This window comes from Daphnia pulex, chromosome 2 (assembly GCF_021134715.1).
Source record: "Daphnia pulex isolate KAP4 chromosome 2, ASM2113471v1".
In the NCBI taxonomy this organism is placed as follows: Eukaryota; Metazoa; Arthropoda; class Branchiopoda; order Diplostraca; family Daphniidae; genus Daphnia; species Daphnia pulex.
Genome location: NC_060018.1, coordinates 8,135,860 through 8,154,154, shown reverse-complemented (window position 1 = coordinate 8,154,154; position 18,295 = coordinate 8,135,860). Strand labels below are relative to the sequence as shown.

Here is an 18,295-nt window from a genome sequence, read left to right as displayed (position 1 = left end):
AGTGACATCAAAAGTATTCGTCGTAATGTTGTTGATTCGTTTACCTGTACGAATCCGCCACGAGTCTTTCGACATGACCGCTAGATGTCATGGTGGGTTCCCCCTTGACTCTTACACGCGTTCTGCAGCTCTCGCTCGCAGCTCAGACACACACACTGTCTGTGTAAAATTTTTGTTATTTACTATTCCGCGCAAGGTGGAATCGAGTCGAGAAAGAGCCACAGAGCGAGTGAGAGAGAGCAGCAGCAGCGAGTTGTTTCGCCCCAAGGAAAGAAAATCTTTTTGGTCGAGAGAAATTCTCGTGCGTGTGTGTGTGTGTGTCTTGACTGTGAGAAGAGTTGGTGCTTTGTATAATTTTATTATACGTTGCAGTTGTTGTTTGGGAGTCACTGCCAAGTAGGCTACTTTCCGTTCGAAACTTTGTATCGTTTTGATTGCTGCACACACACTACACATTGTGTGTGTACGTTTGTCGATCGCTTTTAAGCAGCAGAGAAGAAAATCCCCCATCATCGTGTGTGTGTGTGTATCTATCGTTAGAGAGAAACACACACACACACACGTATACGTAAGACGTTACGTGCTGCACCAACACACACACTTGCCCCGTTGAAAAAGCGTAACGGTGAGCGAGGCCCGGTCGCGAGAGGAATGCCAATCGCGATCGATTTCATGGCCGTTCATCCACCGCCGTCGTCGGCCGTCGTGCCAGGTCGCTAAATCACAAACTTCTCAATTCATCAGTTCACAAAAAACCCAACAATTCAAGAAAAGTACAACCAACCAACTCGACAATCAGGTAAACAATTTTCCATAATCTTTTCTTTGTTGGCGATCAGCTGTTACCCCATTTGTGTGTCTCCGTGAGGAAACGAATCCAATCCACATCGTCGAGGTTCTTTTCCAACTACAAAGTTTTGGGAGGCCCTTGTTTGATTATTCCTCGTTCGATTGCGAAAAATTGTAACGCAGTCACACACACACACACACATTCAGGTGTTGAAAATCAACTTGGCCATCCTAGCGTTGACTTCCTGTATGGGCGTTCCACCCGAGTACACGTGGAAAAAGTCTTTGTTGATCCCAGCGGAAAAATATAAACCGTGAAACGAGTCCTCCCGATACACACACTGAATTATTATTATTATTTTTTTTTTTCAATTGTTTGTTCTCTGTTGTTGTTGTTGTCGATGTCGTAAGGTGGTAAACAGGTGTCTTTTTTTTCTTCTTCCTCCCTCAGACATTGGCCCATTTGGTTCTTCTCGTCCGTCAGCGAGGAAAGTATCCCGCCGTTATCGGGACGATATGACCGAACAGCAACTGCCTCAATCGAACGGTAAAAAATAACAACCCAAAACCAAAACCCCCGTTTCTTCCATATTTTCTCTTGTCACACTCACCATTTCTGTTTCCCAGTGGCTTTCATGATGATTCTTCAATAACACTAGGAATAATGATGTTTGGGCTGTTTGTACCCCAACAGTTTTTCGAGTCGAGTGCTCGACATTCATCCTCGTCGTGTGTGTGTGCCTTATCATTATTTGACGCTGTACTCTGCACACGCCGATGCAAATTCACGGTGACCTTTCCACAGGAGTCGCCTGCGTGTAAAATGCCATTAATAATCAATTTTCTTTTTGGGGGGGTTTGTGCGAGACCTTTTTGACTATTTCAAGACCAGGCTAAAAAAGAGTGAAAGGGAAAGAATCGAGAGCTTTTTCCTTTTTTTAAAAAAAGGAAGAAGAAACTATCAAGTTTTCTGGGTGCGGTTTTTAAAAAACTCGTGTAAAAGAGAAACAGATAACGCACGAGGTCTGGGCCGATATGATCTTTGCCTTGACGACATGTTACGAGATATAGATCTAAATATAATGTCTGTTTATTTAAGCCCGACTTAACGAAAGGGCATTGGGTCTATCGACTTAACGGACTTGGTGGTGGTGTTGCCATATGCGCAAACTGATGGGCTTCGTGAGCTGGGACGGACGGACGGACTTATTTATTATTGACATTCACAACATTCTACCCGTGTAGGAGAGAGAGAGAGACAAAGAAAAAGAAATGTAACTTTTTGGTGTTGTCAAGGGAAAGGGACATTTTTTATTTGTATTTGTCGTTTCGTTTCGTAGTTTTCTTTGCCGATTTAACTTTTAACGGTCGGAATCGGAAAGGCCATCTGTCGACACAGTCGGAAAGAGCCCCCAAAAGATTTTTGTTTCTTCTTTTTATTTTGTTATTATTTTCTGGGAAACAACAAGGGGCCAGGCAGGGCAGCAGGGGCGGGTTATGTTTTGTTTTGGTCGCAGATGAGTTTATATTTAGATGGCATCTATAGGCTAATATGTGAAGAGCGCGCCGCAAATCTATCTATAAATAAACCCCAACACTGCCGCCGTCCCATCTTCTCTCCTAGTCTCTCTACCTAGGGATCCACTGGCGGATTCTTGTGAGCGTCATCGATCTGTTGAGACGCGCTTCAATAGGCGCCGGGTTCGAGCATAATGACAATCGGGTTGAGTAGGAAACTAAACAAGAAATGAAAAAATAACGAGTCCAGTGTCTTTATTTTCCAGTGGGCAAACCCGATGATGATCTATTTGCGTCCGGGGCGACTCAAAGAGGAAAACAAGGAGATGGGTTTAGTGCATTTATAAAAAGAACTTTTTTTGGGTTTAAAAATGGGAGAGCCAAAATACGCCCTTTTGAGCGGCCACCCCCCTTGTGCGTCGTCGTCGTCGTCGGTCGGCTGAGAGAGAGAAGGAGAAGATGAGAGCGAAAAATCCCACTGGGAGGTCGTCAACGTCATCCAGACAACTTCTAACTAACACACAGAGGAGTTTGCGTCTATTTTTAGCCGCACTCTATCTCTCTCTTCTCGTCTCTCTCGTCTCTTTTGCCTTGATGCCCGAGTGAGAATAGTCCGTCATCGGGGGGGATAAAACGGATGAAGCATCTATTTCCAGGGGGGAAAAGAACGCCAAAAACTCTTTCTTTTTCTTCGACATTAGTTTATCAGTTGCCACAACCGTCTGCCTTTTCTCTTGATTTATTTCTTCATTTCATCATCTCTGCCGAAATTGATGTGGGAATTAGTGTCGCACTTTTGTACAAATCCATCTCTAGACGAACGGCGCAGAATTACCGAGGAATTGGCTTTTTATAAGTGGCCAGGCTGGGAGGAGGAGGAGGCGGATATTCCAGTCCGATGGAGTAGTAGTAGTAGTTGTAGTTCTTTCTCTTTGCTGGTGTCGACTGCGAGTCTATATTAAGATAATCCCCCCCGAAAAACCCACCACCCCGTCTAGAGAACACAAACACCGACTTGCCTTTTTCTTTCTTTTTTCTTTTCTTTTTTGTCCAGCAGGAGGCTGGACAAGGTGGGGACCCAATCCCCGTGTGTGTATGTGTGTGCGTTGTATGTGTATACATGTAGACAAGACTCTCAATGTCGCCGACTCTAAAATAGAACCGGACGCCGGACCGAAATAGCACCACACATCGGCGTCGCCTTGTTGCGTCGAATTCGCACCAATTCCCTCGCTCGCCCTTTTTCATAACTTCCACATTTCCGGCATTTTATTTTCTTCCTCTTTCTCTCTCCTTTCCACCCCGTTTTATTTATAGCAGCGCAAACCGGATGACGAACGTAATCACTTTTCGTCTGCCTCTTGTTATTTTTCTTTTCTTTTTTTCTCGGCCGATCGATGGAAACGGCCGCACGCGACGAACAAAAGAACTTGGGAAAGGGTTAAAAATAGAAGCGCAGCTTATTATTGCAATTCCTTTTCTCTCGGCTCGCTCGTGTGTCATCTGCGCCGTCTGTTTTTTTTTTTTTTTTTTTTGCCTTTGAGAAAGATTCGCCTTTTTATTTGTCTTGCCTTTTTTCAAAAAGGATTGTTTTTCCAATTCGATTTCGCAGGATTTTTTTGTTGTTGTTTTTGTTTGTTTCCGCCCGTCTTTTTCTTTTTTATATTTATTATTATTTTTTGCGTTGCCATCCATGCGGCGCTTGCTGCTCGCAAGTTGCTATATCGATCGACCGCCCGTTCTATTTCGGGATTCTCAAACGGCACGCCCGCTCCTTTCCATCCGTCCCTGTTTTGCTTTCGCCTTTTATCCCGCCACTTCCTCGATCCTCTTTTACCCCCCTCCCCCCTTGTTGCCCCACCACCACCACCCCCCGCCTCCGGCCACGTGACGTCGTATCAAAAACGCACCTGGCCCATCTCGGGAGCGCGCGCGCGCGCGCATCTCCTCTTTTCACCGAGTTTTGAATTTTTAAAATCGCCATGGGAAAAGCACCTGGTTGGCTCTTCTCTGCCATCAGCTCCGGGCGTGTCGTCATCGATACCGTACCGTGCCTGCCACTCCGATGCGGTCGATAGGCACCCAAACTCTGGGTCTCTTGTTGACGTTGTAATCCAAATCAATCAGTAAGTCTCTCTCTGTCTCTCTGCATTTTCTAGATGTGTTGGCAAATTTCATTTTAACAATTCACCAGCCGATGGCGGATGCCGTGTGCCGTGTGCCGTGGCGTTTGATTTTCGTGTGTAGGCGACGACGCCCGTTTGTTTCATTTCGCTGTGTGTTTGTCCCCTTTCAACTTTGGCTGTTGTTCTAGTTTTCCTTCCCACCGTGCGTCAGTCGTCTTTTTTTATTTTATTACATAATCGGTTTATCAGTGATGTATTATTGAAGATCGTTAGATGGCGCGGCGATCGCCTTTTATTTCGACCAGAAAGAAAAAAGGAAAGAAAGAAAAAAAGAAGAAGAAAGGAAGAAAAGGGAAATCTTGTATTTATATACTTTGTATGTATATAGTAAGGGAGTCGGTCGTCGTCGTCGTCGTCTCTGGGTTGCGTGTGTGTTGATATGGCGTAAGGCTATAGCCTGGAGAGGCGAAGCGAACCGGGCGGAGATTGAGAGAAACCGAGCGACTGCTGGTGGAAGACGGCCAGATAGCGTTGGCGAGCTTGACAGGAGAGTCGCGCGCGGCCACTCCACCGAAAAATCAAATACCAAAAAGAAAAAGAAAAAAAAAAGTTTTTTTTTTTTTTTTTGTTTTTATTTCAACTTGTTGGCTTCGACTTCTTCTTCTATTGTCAGTGTTGAGTGCGTGTGTGTTGTGTTGTGTGTGAGTGTGTTAGTTAACCCCGGCAACGTCGAGCAAGAAGAAGAAACTCGAAAAGTGAGAAATTGAGTTTTGACTTTGACAGAATTATTATTTATTGCCCAACTGTGTTTTGTGTGTGGGTGGGTGTGTGTGTGTGGATTTGATCGTTTGTGCGACGATTTGATTTTCTTGTCTTTCGCAAGCCGAATTTTGGCCGGAATATTACGGTGGTGGCCATTTGGGGTCCAAATGATACCTCGTGCCAATTGAGTATCCGTCTTCTTTCTCCGAAGTCCGAACACCGACGTTTCTCATCCGCTGAGACTGTGAATTCCAAACGAACTTTCTTTCGATCAAAAGCCAACCATCGTTTTATTGAGGCCCCCATCTTCTTCTTTTGGTTGTTTGGTTGTTTTCTTTCGTTTTATTAATCGTTTTTATATCTCGTCGTCGAGTTCGTCAGCTGTTGGCTGTGCGCCTCTCCCTGTGTGAAAAGGTGCGTGTGAATTCAACTCAAGTCGGCAGCACATTCAATGGCTTTCTATTTCCGTTGTTTGTTATTCGTTCCCTCCCAACCCACCCACCACAACCCTCTTATTCTCTCTCTCTCTCTCTTCAGTCTGTAAGACTCTCCCATCTAGTGAAACAAGTGGTTTATTGAGTCTCTCACTCGATTCATCTCTCGACCGGAGTATTTGAAATCCATTAGGGTTTTTTTTTGTCCACCGCAAAGGAAAACAAAAATGAAATTTCCGAGTCGGAATAAAAAAATCGGCGAATGCCGTGATGGCGGCCGTTATCACTCGATGCGAACGAGTCTGCGTCAGTCCCGAAAAAAGAAAAATAGTTTTTTTCTTTTTCTTTTTTCCCTCTAAAACCCACCAGCCAACCCGAGAAATCCTCCCGTCGACCTTGACGCCTCATCTATTTTTTACGGCGACGCACAATGTCCGTGCGCTGCCGCTTTCTTACGTGACAAAGTCTCTCTCGGCCTACCGGGGGGCAATTTCCACCTTTTCGTGTCAAATTTATTCAAGAAAAAAAAAAGAAAAAAAAGGAAAAGAAATTTAGGGTCCATCCCCAACAACCCCGATCCGGACCTTGGGTTTATGACTTCATAATTTTCATATCCTCTAAATTTTCGAAACGGAGTAAAAAAAATTGAAAGAAATTTTTTTCTTTTTCTTATTTCTGTTTTTAAAGAGTAGCCGAGTGGCTCCCTCTCATCGAGTTCTTTACCGCCACACTCACGGCTCACACATTCACGTACAGTGTCCTTGGAACTGGCGGTCGAAATACGAGTATCGTATCGTTCGAAAATTGTTATGGTGTGTGTGTCCTTTTCCTCTCTTTCAGTTTCTCCATTCGCATTTTTTTTTTTTTTTTTTTGTTTTCAAAAATGATTCAAAGAAGAACGGAAAAAAACCCCTTTTTTTATTATTATTATTTTCTTCTTCCTTGCGGCTTTCACGACCGAAAGACATAAACTGGCTTCCCTGTTCTTTCTTGATTGGCAAATTATTTTCTTTTAAACGGCTAAGCTGGCCGGGCGTAACCGGCCATTCTCTCTCTCTCTCTCTTTCTTCTTTCTGTTCCACATAACGAAAAAGAAAAAGAAAAAATTCGAAAAAACTTTTTTTTTTTTCTTATTTTTTTATTTTCTTAATCGGCAATGCGGTTTCCCTGTGTATACACCACGTTATCTTCTTTGGTTTGCTGAACGCCAGTACGGCTAGTGGCCTTTTAAGGGAACGGCACGCAACCATCCGTGTGTGTTGTTGTTGTTTCTATCTGGTGTGACGTCAAGGTGAGGCCGGGGCCGCCACCGCTCTGCCAATGACCTCTACCGTTAAGACAACACTCTTTCTGTTGTTGTTGTTGTTGTTGTTTGGGGGGGAAAAGGTCAACTTTTTGGGAACATTCGGTCGGTCTCGGCCAATCGTTTTTTAGGGGGAAACGATAGAAATTGTTTCTCTTTTTTTCTTTTTTGTCTTACCCGGACGAGTCTGGCTGTTTGTTTGTATTCGTGAATTTCCACCAGATCGGCGTGAGTCGAGAGAATAGAGAATTCCGGTTCACCTGACGACAGGGAAAAAAGAAAAACGAGTGGAGAGAGGGGGCCTTCTTTCTTTTTTATTCCCGACTCTGTGTTTTCGTGACTAGCGCACAGATGCGTAATAAACAAATATGGCTGCCAGTTTTATTGACAGACGGGCCTACATTATCTCTTCGTCGATATCGCTGGCTCAATTCCCCTTTCCGCCGTTGTAGTATGTCGAGTGGAGTATACGGCCGTTACGCAAGTAGAATTTCAATGGGACGATATACACACAACAACGACGACGACGACGACGCAAATCGTTTTATTGATTCGTTCGATTGAGATCCCCCGCCGCCCGTTTCGTCGACTACTCTCCCCTCGAAAAGAAAAATGGTTGAGGCCAGCTGAAAAGCTCCTTTATTTTGGGAGGGTTGACTTGGGACTACCTGTGGGCAAATGTGGGCAAATGTGACTACGTGACTCGATTTCGACGAAGCCTTTTCCAGCTGACATTTTCAAATTTTCTTTCCATTTGATATTTGTCGAATGGTTTTCAATTAGATATGAATTCGGCATCACCGCTCAGCAGTTCCTTTGTGACGTCGCACCGACGGCCCGAAATGGTGGTCGGTCCGGTCGTTGGCTCCTCTTCTTCCGGCTCGTCGGTTTCATCGGCCGTCACGTCGGCCAGTCCGGCTGCCAACAACAACAACAATCTGCCCAGCTACAGGGAGCAGGCCGAAATCCATCATCAGATAATGCAGGTGAGTAGCGCCGGTGCGCCGTTCTCCTCTTTTTTTCTTTTTGGGTGGAAGTCTGGATGAGGGACAAGACAAATTCAGAAATATCAAATGGGAAAAAGCTATGCAGACACACACAATGGAGGAATTCTACCCCCAAACTCTTTTTTCGCTATCTGCTAAAAAAGAATAACAAGAGGAGAGAGAAAGAGAGGAGAGATAGTCGTAAAAGACGATTCACCAATGGGCTCCTTTCGCCAACAGCCATAAAACAAGTCGGCCACTAAATTTATAACCTGCCCGGATTGTATGTGTCTCTTTCTTTCTCTCTCTTGTGTGACACGAGTGACACGGAAGAAAATTCCTCGAGCTCGGCAATACCGTGTTGTTGTTATGCAACCGCCCAGGCGCTCCGGGCGGCGCTCCAGGCCGTTTGAATTCGTTGCTAGTTTACTCTTCCTGATTGGTTGTTTCTTTTCTTTTCTTTTTTTGTCTTTTTTTGGTCTTTCTTTTGTGTTGTTGCCCTTCTTCTTCTTCCCGTCTCTGAATTGTTTTCGAAAATCCCGGACGACGATGCTGTGATCTGCTACGGTTTTGCGGTAACCCCCTGGCGATCGGTATCTCCCTCGACGCTTCTTTCCATTCAGCTCAAGCAGCAGCAGCAACTGCAGCAACAAGTCCTCCTTCAGAGGTACCAGGCCCAGCAGCAGCAGCTGGCCCACCAACATGAGCAGCAAATGCAGGTGAGTCCTCCAACCTCGACATTTTCTTTCTATTTTCCCCTTGATAACATTTGAGATTTTTTTTTCTTTGGTTTTGGTTTTGGTTTTCTCGTTGACATTTTTGAACAACCGAATTGGACGTCGCAGGAATTTCTGGAACAGAAGAAGAAAGCGGAAGAAGAGGCTCGTCTGGAACGGGAGAGGCACGAAAAGGAGCGATTGCTGGCCCTCAAGAACAAGGAGAAGCGCGAGCAGAGCGCCGTGGCTTCCTCCGAAGTCAAACAAAGACTGCAGGTGCGTGTTACAAGACTCTTTTTTTTTTCTTTCTTATTTAGGCTTAACCGCCACCATAACGCCCCTCCAAAAGAGAGTCGGCATCTGGAAATATGTTTTCCGTTTCATTTCAATGGAACAGCAGGTCAATCACCTCCGTGCGTACACATTTTCGTGTGTTACACAATGTCTGTTACACATTGACGTCACTGTCCTCAGACTCCTATACCCTTGCCTATACCACCGCAACATTCCTCGATTCAAGAAACGGGCGCATTGTGTAACGAAGGTGGACCATGGCGTGTCGTAAAAACCATCAAACTAGAAAATGGGAGGGGGAGAGAGAGAAAGGAAAGAAAGAAAATGGGACTTAATTCTAAACTATTAAATGTGTAACTCTGGTGTGTACGTGTTATGGTGATGATTCGCATCTGAATCTCTACTCACCAAGGAAACATCGACCTGCTTTTTTTATTATTTGGTTGGCCCGGCAAAACGGAATTGAGAAACTCGTTTCTTTTTTCTTCTTCTTCTTTTACCTGTGGATAGGTAATTAACTGGGGGCCGTTTTCTCTCCCCCCTCCCACTTCAACAACTTCCTTGTGTGCTGCCCAGCAGTGTCAGTGAAATTCCGTTTCCATGTCCTCTCTGCTCTTTTGCATTAAAAATTGTCAAATGTTGAAGTTCTTTTTGTTTTCTTTCCAAATTCTAATTAGGAATTCGTGTTGAATAAGAAGCAACGCGAAGCGGCAGCGGCGGCCGCAGCTGCCGGGAATGGAACTGCCAATGCGCCCAGCTCCTCGTCGGCCCCGTACCGAGCCTGGTAAGTGACGGAAATTCGTACTTTCTGCTTGTTGTTCTCGTTGGGTAAGAACGAGGAGAGAGAAAGAAAGAAAACAATGGAATCCCAACTTAACGAGCATTCGTATGAAAATTGGGAAAGAAAGGGAGAAAAACTAGGCCGTCTCACCTGAGAGACGACACTTTTTCTTTCTCTCCTCTCGGTTCTTTTTTATTCAACCAGTTCCCCCTCGCACTCTGTTCCATTCCTCCGTAGTTGGTTCGTCTTTTTTTATTTTTAACATTTTTTGATGGTGTGAACAGGACTGGAGCTGTGCCGACCCTACCGGCCAGCCATGGATGCAGCAACAACAAAGGATCCACCTCGCAATTATCCAGCGGATTGGGCTCGTCGGGGAGCGGCAACAGCAGCAACGGCGTCGGTGGCAACAGTTCGTCGTGTTCATCCTCTTCGTCCAGCGGCATTGTCCATCCTCATCCCTATCGCCATCCGCTCCTTTCCGGCAATTTCGACGACGACTTTCCTCTCCGCAAAACCGGTAAGCCACTCCGACCCCCCCTCCGTCCATTTTTTGTTAGCCTCGAGCATGGGCATTATTCAGTTTTCTGCATTTGAATTCTTGCATTTCTGACTAAGTGACTTGACTTGAATTGATTAATAACCGCATGGTATTTATCCATCCCATCGCATCTGGTTTTGTCCGTCCGTCCACTCAAAAAATACAACCAACCAATCAACGAACGAAAAATGGCCAGCGTCGGAACCCAACCTGCTCAAAATGCGGTACAAACATCGTGGGACGGTGGAGCGTCGCAACTGCAGTCCGTTGGTGGCCCGGCGGAGGGGTGGCGTACCTCACCACCACCTCTCGGCGGGTAGCGGCCCGGTCCTGCCTGGCCATCATCACCTACCGCCACCGCCGCCGCTTCACCACCGCCAAGCCCCGCCACCAGCCCACTCGTCGTCGGTCGCCTTGGCCGCTAAGCGGATGTCGCAGCTTACAAGTAATCGACGCTACTCAACTAACACGCATCTTGTGATCGAATATTTTAACGATTACCCCCTCCCTACTCCCTTTCCATTCCATTCCCGGTCGGACCACATTTTCCGTTTCATTTGATTAAATTACTAAAGGCGGTGTGTTATTTTTATTTTTATTTTCCCAAATGGTTGTAGGTCAAGACACGGGTGGAAGCACTCCGGAATCGCCTTCCGGTGCCGGATCTCCGCTTGGCTCTCATCATCCTTCGTCAGGAGTTGTACCTGAGGTTAATTTTCATGGACACAATTTAAATAGAAAATAGGTTTTTGAAGTTTAACATTTGATTTTTGTTTTGTCCACAGGAGATCAGTCCGTCTCAGTACCACCTTATGGCCAGTCATGGTCAGGGAAGCATTTCGGATCTGACGCTCTATTCTAGCCCGTCTTTACCCAACATATCTCTTGGGCGGCCCGCAATAGCCAGCCATCATGCCGCCGTAAGGATTTAAAAGAAAAAAGAAAAAAAAACATTTGGGGCTAAATTTGATTGGCTTCCCTTTTATTTTTATTTTTTGTTTTTTGTCTGTTGGCTTTTGCGTTTCAACATCCAACCGAGTTTCAAGGTGGAATGGAGGAAATAATTGAGTCCTATTTATAAATTGCAGGAACCTCCCGGATTGGCCATGGTCAGCGAAGTGGTGGACATGCGCGCAGCTTTCTCCGTCCGTATGGGACTGCCGGCCACAGGAGCCGGCCATCATCCGCTTTACCAGCAACCGCAACCTCAGCACCACCCTCATGCTCATCCTCTCCATCAACATCACCACCTCCTCATGCCGTCTGGCCCGCCTTTCTTCCCGCCGCCGCCGCTGGATTCCGGCGGAGGCGACTACGGATCCAGCGGAGGCAGTCCCGAATCGCCCGGCTACATTCAAAAGCAAATGCAACTGCTGGAGCAGGCCGGCCATCACACACAAATTCTGATGAGCGGACTCTACAACGGCGCGCCCATCACCGACGCACAGGTGATGACACAACAAAGAGACGCATACAAACAAACCAACAAACAAACCCAAAATCCCGCCCAGTCAGTGATTATTATCGAACCAATCGATATCGATTGCATCGTCCTATTTCTTTCCCCCCCCTGATTGCTTAGCAACGGACGAGTCCTAAAAGAAACCTTTTCATCGATTTGTTTGAATCATCTCCTTGTCTATACCGACAGCCTTTTCTGGTACGGATTTGGTTTTCCCAATTCGGATTCGCCCGTATTTGACTGGGCGCCATAGGGAAATTTTGATTGGCGTCTCGAAAATAAATAAGACGAGTACACTGGGGTCGTTGGTGAAAAAGCGCGGGTCGGCCAATTCCCCCCCATAAAATGAGCTAGTCGATTTTCAAGTCTCTGTGTAAGGCGTGTAAGGCGATCTCTGTTGGTGTAAGTCGTCATTCCTGGCCAGCCAACTCTCCGTCCGCTGACGTAAGTTGTTGTAACATTGTAACCACCCTCCGCGTTGGTTCCTTTGCTTGGAGTGATGATAACAAGTCGAAACTCAAATCGCGCCGGGCAACCGTTCCACAAAAAAACTGCCGAGCGACGCTTTTTCTCAACAACTGCGGAACAGAAAATATAAATCAAAAGTCGATGTGTTCTCTCATCGTGTTTGAACACCCCCTGCCACCAAACCCAAACTGCTGGAAAAAGCCAAAGCCAAGAAGTCAGTTTCAAATGTCGTCCTTGTCAAACCCCAATATAGTCGTCGGATCTGTTTTTGGGTTCTCTCTTGGCATCGACGCACTTTCGTTGCCGGACCGACCTTCCCTCTCTTTTTTATTTATATATTTCCCCCCACCAAACCAACACGGGCGACGCATATACACACACACACATTACAGCGCAGCGCAGCTAAAGGAGAAGTTCCAGGCGATCCAGTTACAAGTAGTAGCGTAGTAGCCGTGTGCCCTCCGCCCCCCTTTTACGGCATGGTGACGAAACGCTCGCTATAATAATTGCCGGGCCATTATAGTTTTTGGCCAGTCGATTGTTGTTTGACGTCGTTGGTTTTTTGTTTGGGTTTTGTTTATTTCCAGTTTGGCTTTAATTGATTTGTTTTGTTTGTTGTGTGCGGAAATAGGTCGCCCAGGCGAGATTGAACAAATCAGGAATGCGTCCGTTAGGACGGACGCAATCGGCTCCTTTGCCGCTGGGCCACCCGCTGCTGCAGGGAGCCCCGCACGGAGTGATGCCCACCGTGCCGTTGACGCAGCAGCAATTCGACCAGTATGTCCGCGAACGTCACATCTACGAACAACAACATCAGCACAATTTGCTCAAACAGGTAATAATGCCCGCCATTTGACATTTGGCATCATAATAATAATGTTATTGAATTTATTGAATCGAAATTTGATGGAAACAGCAAATCCGCCAGACGGTCTTGACTCGGGCGGGTAGCCGGAGCCAAGTAGAAAACGTGGAGGAAGAAACGGAAGCGGCCGTGGCTCGAGAAATGTCACGCGACCGCGAACGGGGTGCCCCTCTGCCGGAAGTCATCGATTTAACTGAGCACAAATTGGAGGAAGAGGCCGAAGCCGACCGGCACTCTTCGCGGGACGGCCTTTCGCCCCTTCAGTTGCGCGTCTCCAGCACAAGAAGTTCCCTTCAAGCCAGTCCAGGTGAGTCATTGCATTTTGGTTGTTGCTGGACAATTTCACAAGATTTTTAAAATTTCAATTCTGCTCCCCTCCCCCAGGTTCGGCCTTTGTTCCACGTGGCCATCATGTCGCCCGGCCGTTGTCTCGGGCATTTTCCAGTCCTTTGGTCTCCCTCGACCCACCCGGTGCTGGCCCTTCCGGAGCAGGTGAGAGCGGAGGCGCTGTGGTGCCCATGACTTTGGCGGCGGCCGGATGGGGTCCGTCGGCCGGCGGTGCCAAGACGGGCAGCACCAGCACCGCGCTGGCCTACGACGGCCTCATGTTGCGACACCAGTGCATGTGTGGCAGCAACAGCGCCCACCCGGAGCACGGCGGCCGCCTGCAGAGCATCTGGGCCCGTCTCCAGGAGACTGGAGCCGTCCACCGCTGCCTGCGGCTCCGCTCGCGCAAGGCCACGGCCGAGGAGCTCCAGTCGGTCCACTCTGACGTCTACACGATGCTCTTTGGCACGGAACCCATGCACCGTCCCAAGGTGGACGTCAATCGCTTCGCCGAATTGCCCATGAAGAATTTCGTCATGTTGCCGTGCGGCGGCATCGGCGTCGACTCGGACACGACCTGGAACGACATCCACACGCCTTCCGCCGCCCGGATGGCTGCCGGCTGCGTCATCGATCTGGCCTTTAAGGGTAATCATCGAAACGGTCATAATTCCTTGTAACAAGACGTTCGTGTCTAGAAAGGCAAGGAAACGCAGAGATAACAATAAATTGATTATCGTGAGTATTATTTTTGGACAGCTGCCATGGGCGAGATTAGGAACGGTTTCGCCATCGTCCGCCCGCCCGGTCACCACGCCGAAGCCCAGCAAGCCATGGGATTTTGCTTCTTCAATTCGGTCGCCATAGCAGCCAAACAGCTCAGACTCAGGCACAAACTTGAGCGCATCCTCATCGTCGACTGGGTAACATCCGCAATTATATTGATGTCCATACGTGTGGATAGATCATTGACGAATGGCGGGGGGTGCCCTATTTGGTTTGTTTTTATTAGGACGTCCATCACGGTAATGGAACCCAGCAAATCTTCTATGAAGACCCTCACATCTTGTACATTTCCATCCATCGCCACGACGACGGTCATTTTTTCCCTGGGACTGGTAACCCTCTTGAGGTAAGTCGATCCTGGCCGTCGTCCGTCTCTTAATCATCCAAATAATCTTGTTTTTTTTCCCCTCCCCTTTTTTGACTCTTTGCCCGATTTCCGGTTGCTTTGACGACAGTGCGGCTCCGAAGACGGAATTGGATTCAACGTCAATATCGCTTGGTCCGGTGGACTTAATCCGCCATTAGGAGATGCCGAATATCTGGCCGCTTTCCGCGCCCTTGTTATGCCTATTGCTCAAGTAAATCGACACACACTCACACACACAATAAGAAACAGCCAAATTGTTCAAGTTGTTCTAATTGCCCGCCATTGTCCGTCACGAATAGGATTTCGACCCAGAAATTGTTCTGGTTTCAGCTGGATTTGACGCCGCAACGGGACATCCGTCTCCTCTGGGCGGCTACCAAGTGTCGGCCGCCTGTTTTGGCTACATGACGCGACAACTAATGGAGTTGGCCGGCGGTAAACTTGTCATGGCGCTCGAAGGTGGCTATGATTTACCGGCCATCTGCGACGCCTCGCACGAGTGCGTCCGGGCCCTGCTCGGTGACGAGCCAGTGCCCATTCGTGAAGAAGAACTCGCCAGGCGGCCGTGCCAAAATGCCATTGATTCGCTCCATAAAGTCATTTCGATCCAGGTAATCATGATAGTAAATCTGGAGTTTGTCTTCCATCCTCTGTGATATCGTCCCTATTCCCACGCATTCCGTTTCCCGTGAGCGAATTTTTTTAATTGTCGCCTTTCACGCAGCAACCTCACTGGCCCATTATCAAGCGCTACGCCTTTTCCGTCAGCCTGTCGGCGTACGAAGTCGAAGGAGTAGGCCGGTCGCGTAGTTTCAGCGGCGGCAATGGAGCCGGATCGCTGGAAGGCGGCGAGGACAGCGAAACACTTTCAGCCATGGCCGGCCTCTCGGTCTGCCGCACTGATAGCAGCAAAAGCATCGCGTGAGTTAAACAACTTTTTTTTTAAACAAAAAACCTTATTTAAAAATTGTCATTCAATTTAAACAGAAAATGACTCATTTCTATTTTCCCTGTTTTTCCAGGTCCTCGTCCAGAGAGTTGTCACAAGAGCCGATGGATCAAGACGAATCTAAGTGAAACGGAATCTAAAAAAGAAGAAAAAACAAAATGAATTCTTGTGTTTTTGTTTTAGTGTTAATTGGAAGGGGGTGGGGGATTTATTTGAAAAGCGGACAAAGAAGCCCGAACAGAGAAAGAAGAATATTTTGAGAGAAAAATGGCGCTATTTTTTTTTTAAAGTTTTTTAGCGCCGTTAAACGTACAGAACATACAGAGTTGGCGATCTCGTTTGTGGGCCACGGAATAGTTTTCTTTTTTTTTTCTGTTTTGTTTTTGGTTTTGTTTTTTTTTGTTTATTTTTCGTGTGCGTGTTTTTTTTTTTTTTGTTTTGTTTTTCTAAAAAATTGGAAGATTTAAGGCGGGGGAGGGGGTGGAGACGAAAAGTGAGACGGAAATCATTCCACGCATCAATACGATTGGGATATATATATATATATTTACATAAACAATGCATATTATACATAGGCATACAAATCAAGAGGGAAAAAATGAAACGACGAAGGGTCGGTTGATGATCGGTAGACGACCTTTCTTTTTTTCTGTTATGTTGTTGTTGTTGTTGTATCCTTCTTTTTACTCCCCCTTCTCTTTTGTCTATTCTCTGTTTGTTTTATTATTATTATTTTCAATTTACAATGGTCCAACACTTGCTATCAATCTTAGGATATTTTTGTCAAGGAAAGTAAATCATTTGATGGAGGGCAGAGAAGGGACATGTATGCACTCAATTAAGCGGTGGACAAACCAACCAAAATTTCGTTACGAACAGACACAGATTTAATGTTGCGCATTTTACGCCCAAAGAAACATGGAACTTGATGTACCAGTGAGTTATCCTAATTTTTCGTTTTTGTTTTTCATTTCTTTTTTAATTTACTGAAAGCTGAGATGTAAAAAGCCACGATTGGCTGCAATGTTGATTTCTGTTGAATTTTTTTTTTCCTTCTTTTGTCTTTTTCTTTGACGTCCTTCATTATTACACACGCACAAAATACAGTCCCACCCAAAATCGATTGTTTTGAACTCGCCATTCTCTCTCGATTTGATGATGGACAGCCCAACACAAGGAGGACAGCAAACGCGCAACAAACCAAAAAGTAAGAGGACAGATGTCAGGTTGAAATCGATCGTTTGGTTCGACATGATTTCTCTTTTGTTCTTCATTGACCAGAGGGGAAAGAAATGAGACACCCAACCGTCGATATTTGAAAAAATTTAAAAGACATTGACAACTGTCAAAACAAAAAAAAGGGAGAAAGAAAAAAAGTAATCGTCTCGTTCGGCGCACTCCCCGTCGCAAATTGTCCGATCTGAAACATTCCCTGCAAAAAGAAGTTGATTCTCTCTCTCTCTCTCTCCTTTCAAATTCATTTTCCCGTTCGTTTCCTTTCTTTCTTGATTCGATGGAATTATCAAACACGCGCAATTTTGGATTGGCAAGTTTTTGGGGTTTATATTTTTGATTTTTCAATGTTGGTTGTCCCATATGCGTTTATTTTGATTCATGTGAAATCCCACTCGATTCTTTTCTCCACTTGGAAGAGATGAAACTCCTAGTCAGTTGCACACACACACACACACAAACACTGGTGAATGATTTGGAATGGTTTCATTTTGGAAGTTTGTGTTTATTTCTTTGAAATTATTTGACTTGTTGGATTTATTGCCGCCACCCCACTTGTTCCCGAAAAGAAAACAATTCACAGCAACCACCTCCTGTTAAGAAATAAAATATTAGACGAGAGCAGCTGGCCATCTCCGTCTCCACGCACATGTTTCCCCCCTCCGATTTCAATTTGAAAAAGAAAAGAAGAAGAAGAAAAGCGTCCGTATTGCCCAGAAATCCGTGTCCTGTGCCCTCGATATCTTTTTAGAAAATGTTTGTCATATTCACACAAGAAAATTGTCAAAGATGCGAAGGAAAAAAAAAAAGAAATTCACGTCGCCATTTCAAAATGTTGTTTCCTGCGGATCGCATTTCTTTTTAATTTTTCCTCGTGAGCTTTTTTTGGACAATTCCGACCAGAAACGGAAAACACAAAATTTCATTTGATTATTATTATTTTTTTTTATTCGGGGGAATTTTATTATTCGGTCGTTGTTTGAAAGGAAATTATATCTCCTACTCCCATTTTGTCCGTGTTTCACTCTTATTTTTCTTGTTGCTTGTGTTTTATTTTGCGTCTAATTCACCTCCTGATATCTCGCACTCTGTACAACTGATGTCGATGGTCGTGTGAGTGTCTATTCAATGTGACGTGATGGCCGGTGACTGGGCGTTTGGACATGTCGCTCGTTCATTTATTTTTCATGTGAGAAAACAAAAAACAAATTAAAACAAATAGATTTGATGTTTTTGTTGGTTTAAAAATGAAGTTGATGTATGAGGTGTTTATCGGGACCTGTTTGTGTCGGTCTGAAAACGCGCATCTTTATTCGAACGAAGAAGAAGAAAAGAAAAGAAAAAATCTTTTCCAAAAGATTGGGGTGACACAGTTGCCAGCCAAATCTAAAAGATGTAACGATCGTGATTTTGGCTCTTTTCTTTCTTGCTGCTGCCGCCGCCGCCGCCGCCGTCTCTTTTGTTATTATCACGCTGGCGAATATGGCGACTTAATGATGTCAAGTGAAAATTATAGATTATATGAAGAGGAGTCGATTCGGTTCCGTCTGGCTGGATCTCAAACCACACGCTCGCCTTCCGATGGCGG

At 45.9% G+C, this 18,295-nt stretch overlaps 1 protein-coding gene across 10 annotated transcripts; it reads left to right on the top strand.

Moving 5' to 3' along the window:
• Positions 1 to 118: 118 nt before the first annotated feature.
• Positions 119 to 17,935, top strand: LOC124210327 (histone deacetylase 4-like). 10 transcript variants are annotated; one of them, XR_006881182.1, is made up of 22 exons: positions 190 to 799; positions 1,241 to 1,336; positions 7,716 to 7,918; positions 8,542 to 8,637; positions 8,764 to 8,910; positions 9,606 to 9,712; positions 9,994 to 10,229; positions 10,447 to 10,695; positions 10,868 to 10,959; positions 11,036 to 11,170; positions 11,339 to 11,698; positions 12,812 to 13,015; positions 13,097 to 13,352; positions 13,430 to 14,020; positions 14,132 to 14,295; positions 14,385 to 14,504; positions 14,614 to 14,736; positions 14,825 to 15,136; positions 15,250 to 15,446; positions 15,548 to 16,410; positions 16,582 to 16,681; positions 16,756 to 17,935. XR_006881182.1 is itself a non-coding variant. In XM_046608436.1 (20 exons), the coding sequence occupies exons 2-20, from the start codon at positions 1,306 to 1,308 to the stop codon at positions 15,600 to 15,602; spliced, it is 3,669 nt and encodes a 1,222-aa protein (XP_046464392.1). In that variant the 5' UTR covers positions 119 to 799; positions 1,241 to 1,305; the 3' UTR covers positions 15,603 to 17,935. The 10 variants fall into 10 exon arrangements, 8 of the variants coding, with proteins under 8 accessions (XP_046464392.1, XP_046464390.1, XP_046464398.1 ...); XR_006881181.1 differs by having other exon boundaries at positions 16,582 to 17,935; XM_046608436.1 differs by having other exon boundaries at positions 119 to 799; positions 8,551 to 8,637; positions 15,548 to 17,935.
• Positions 17,936 to 18,295: the final 360 nt, after the last annotated feature.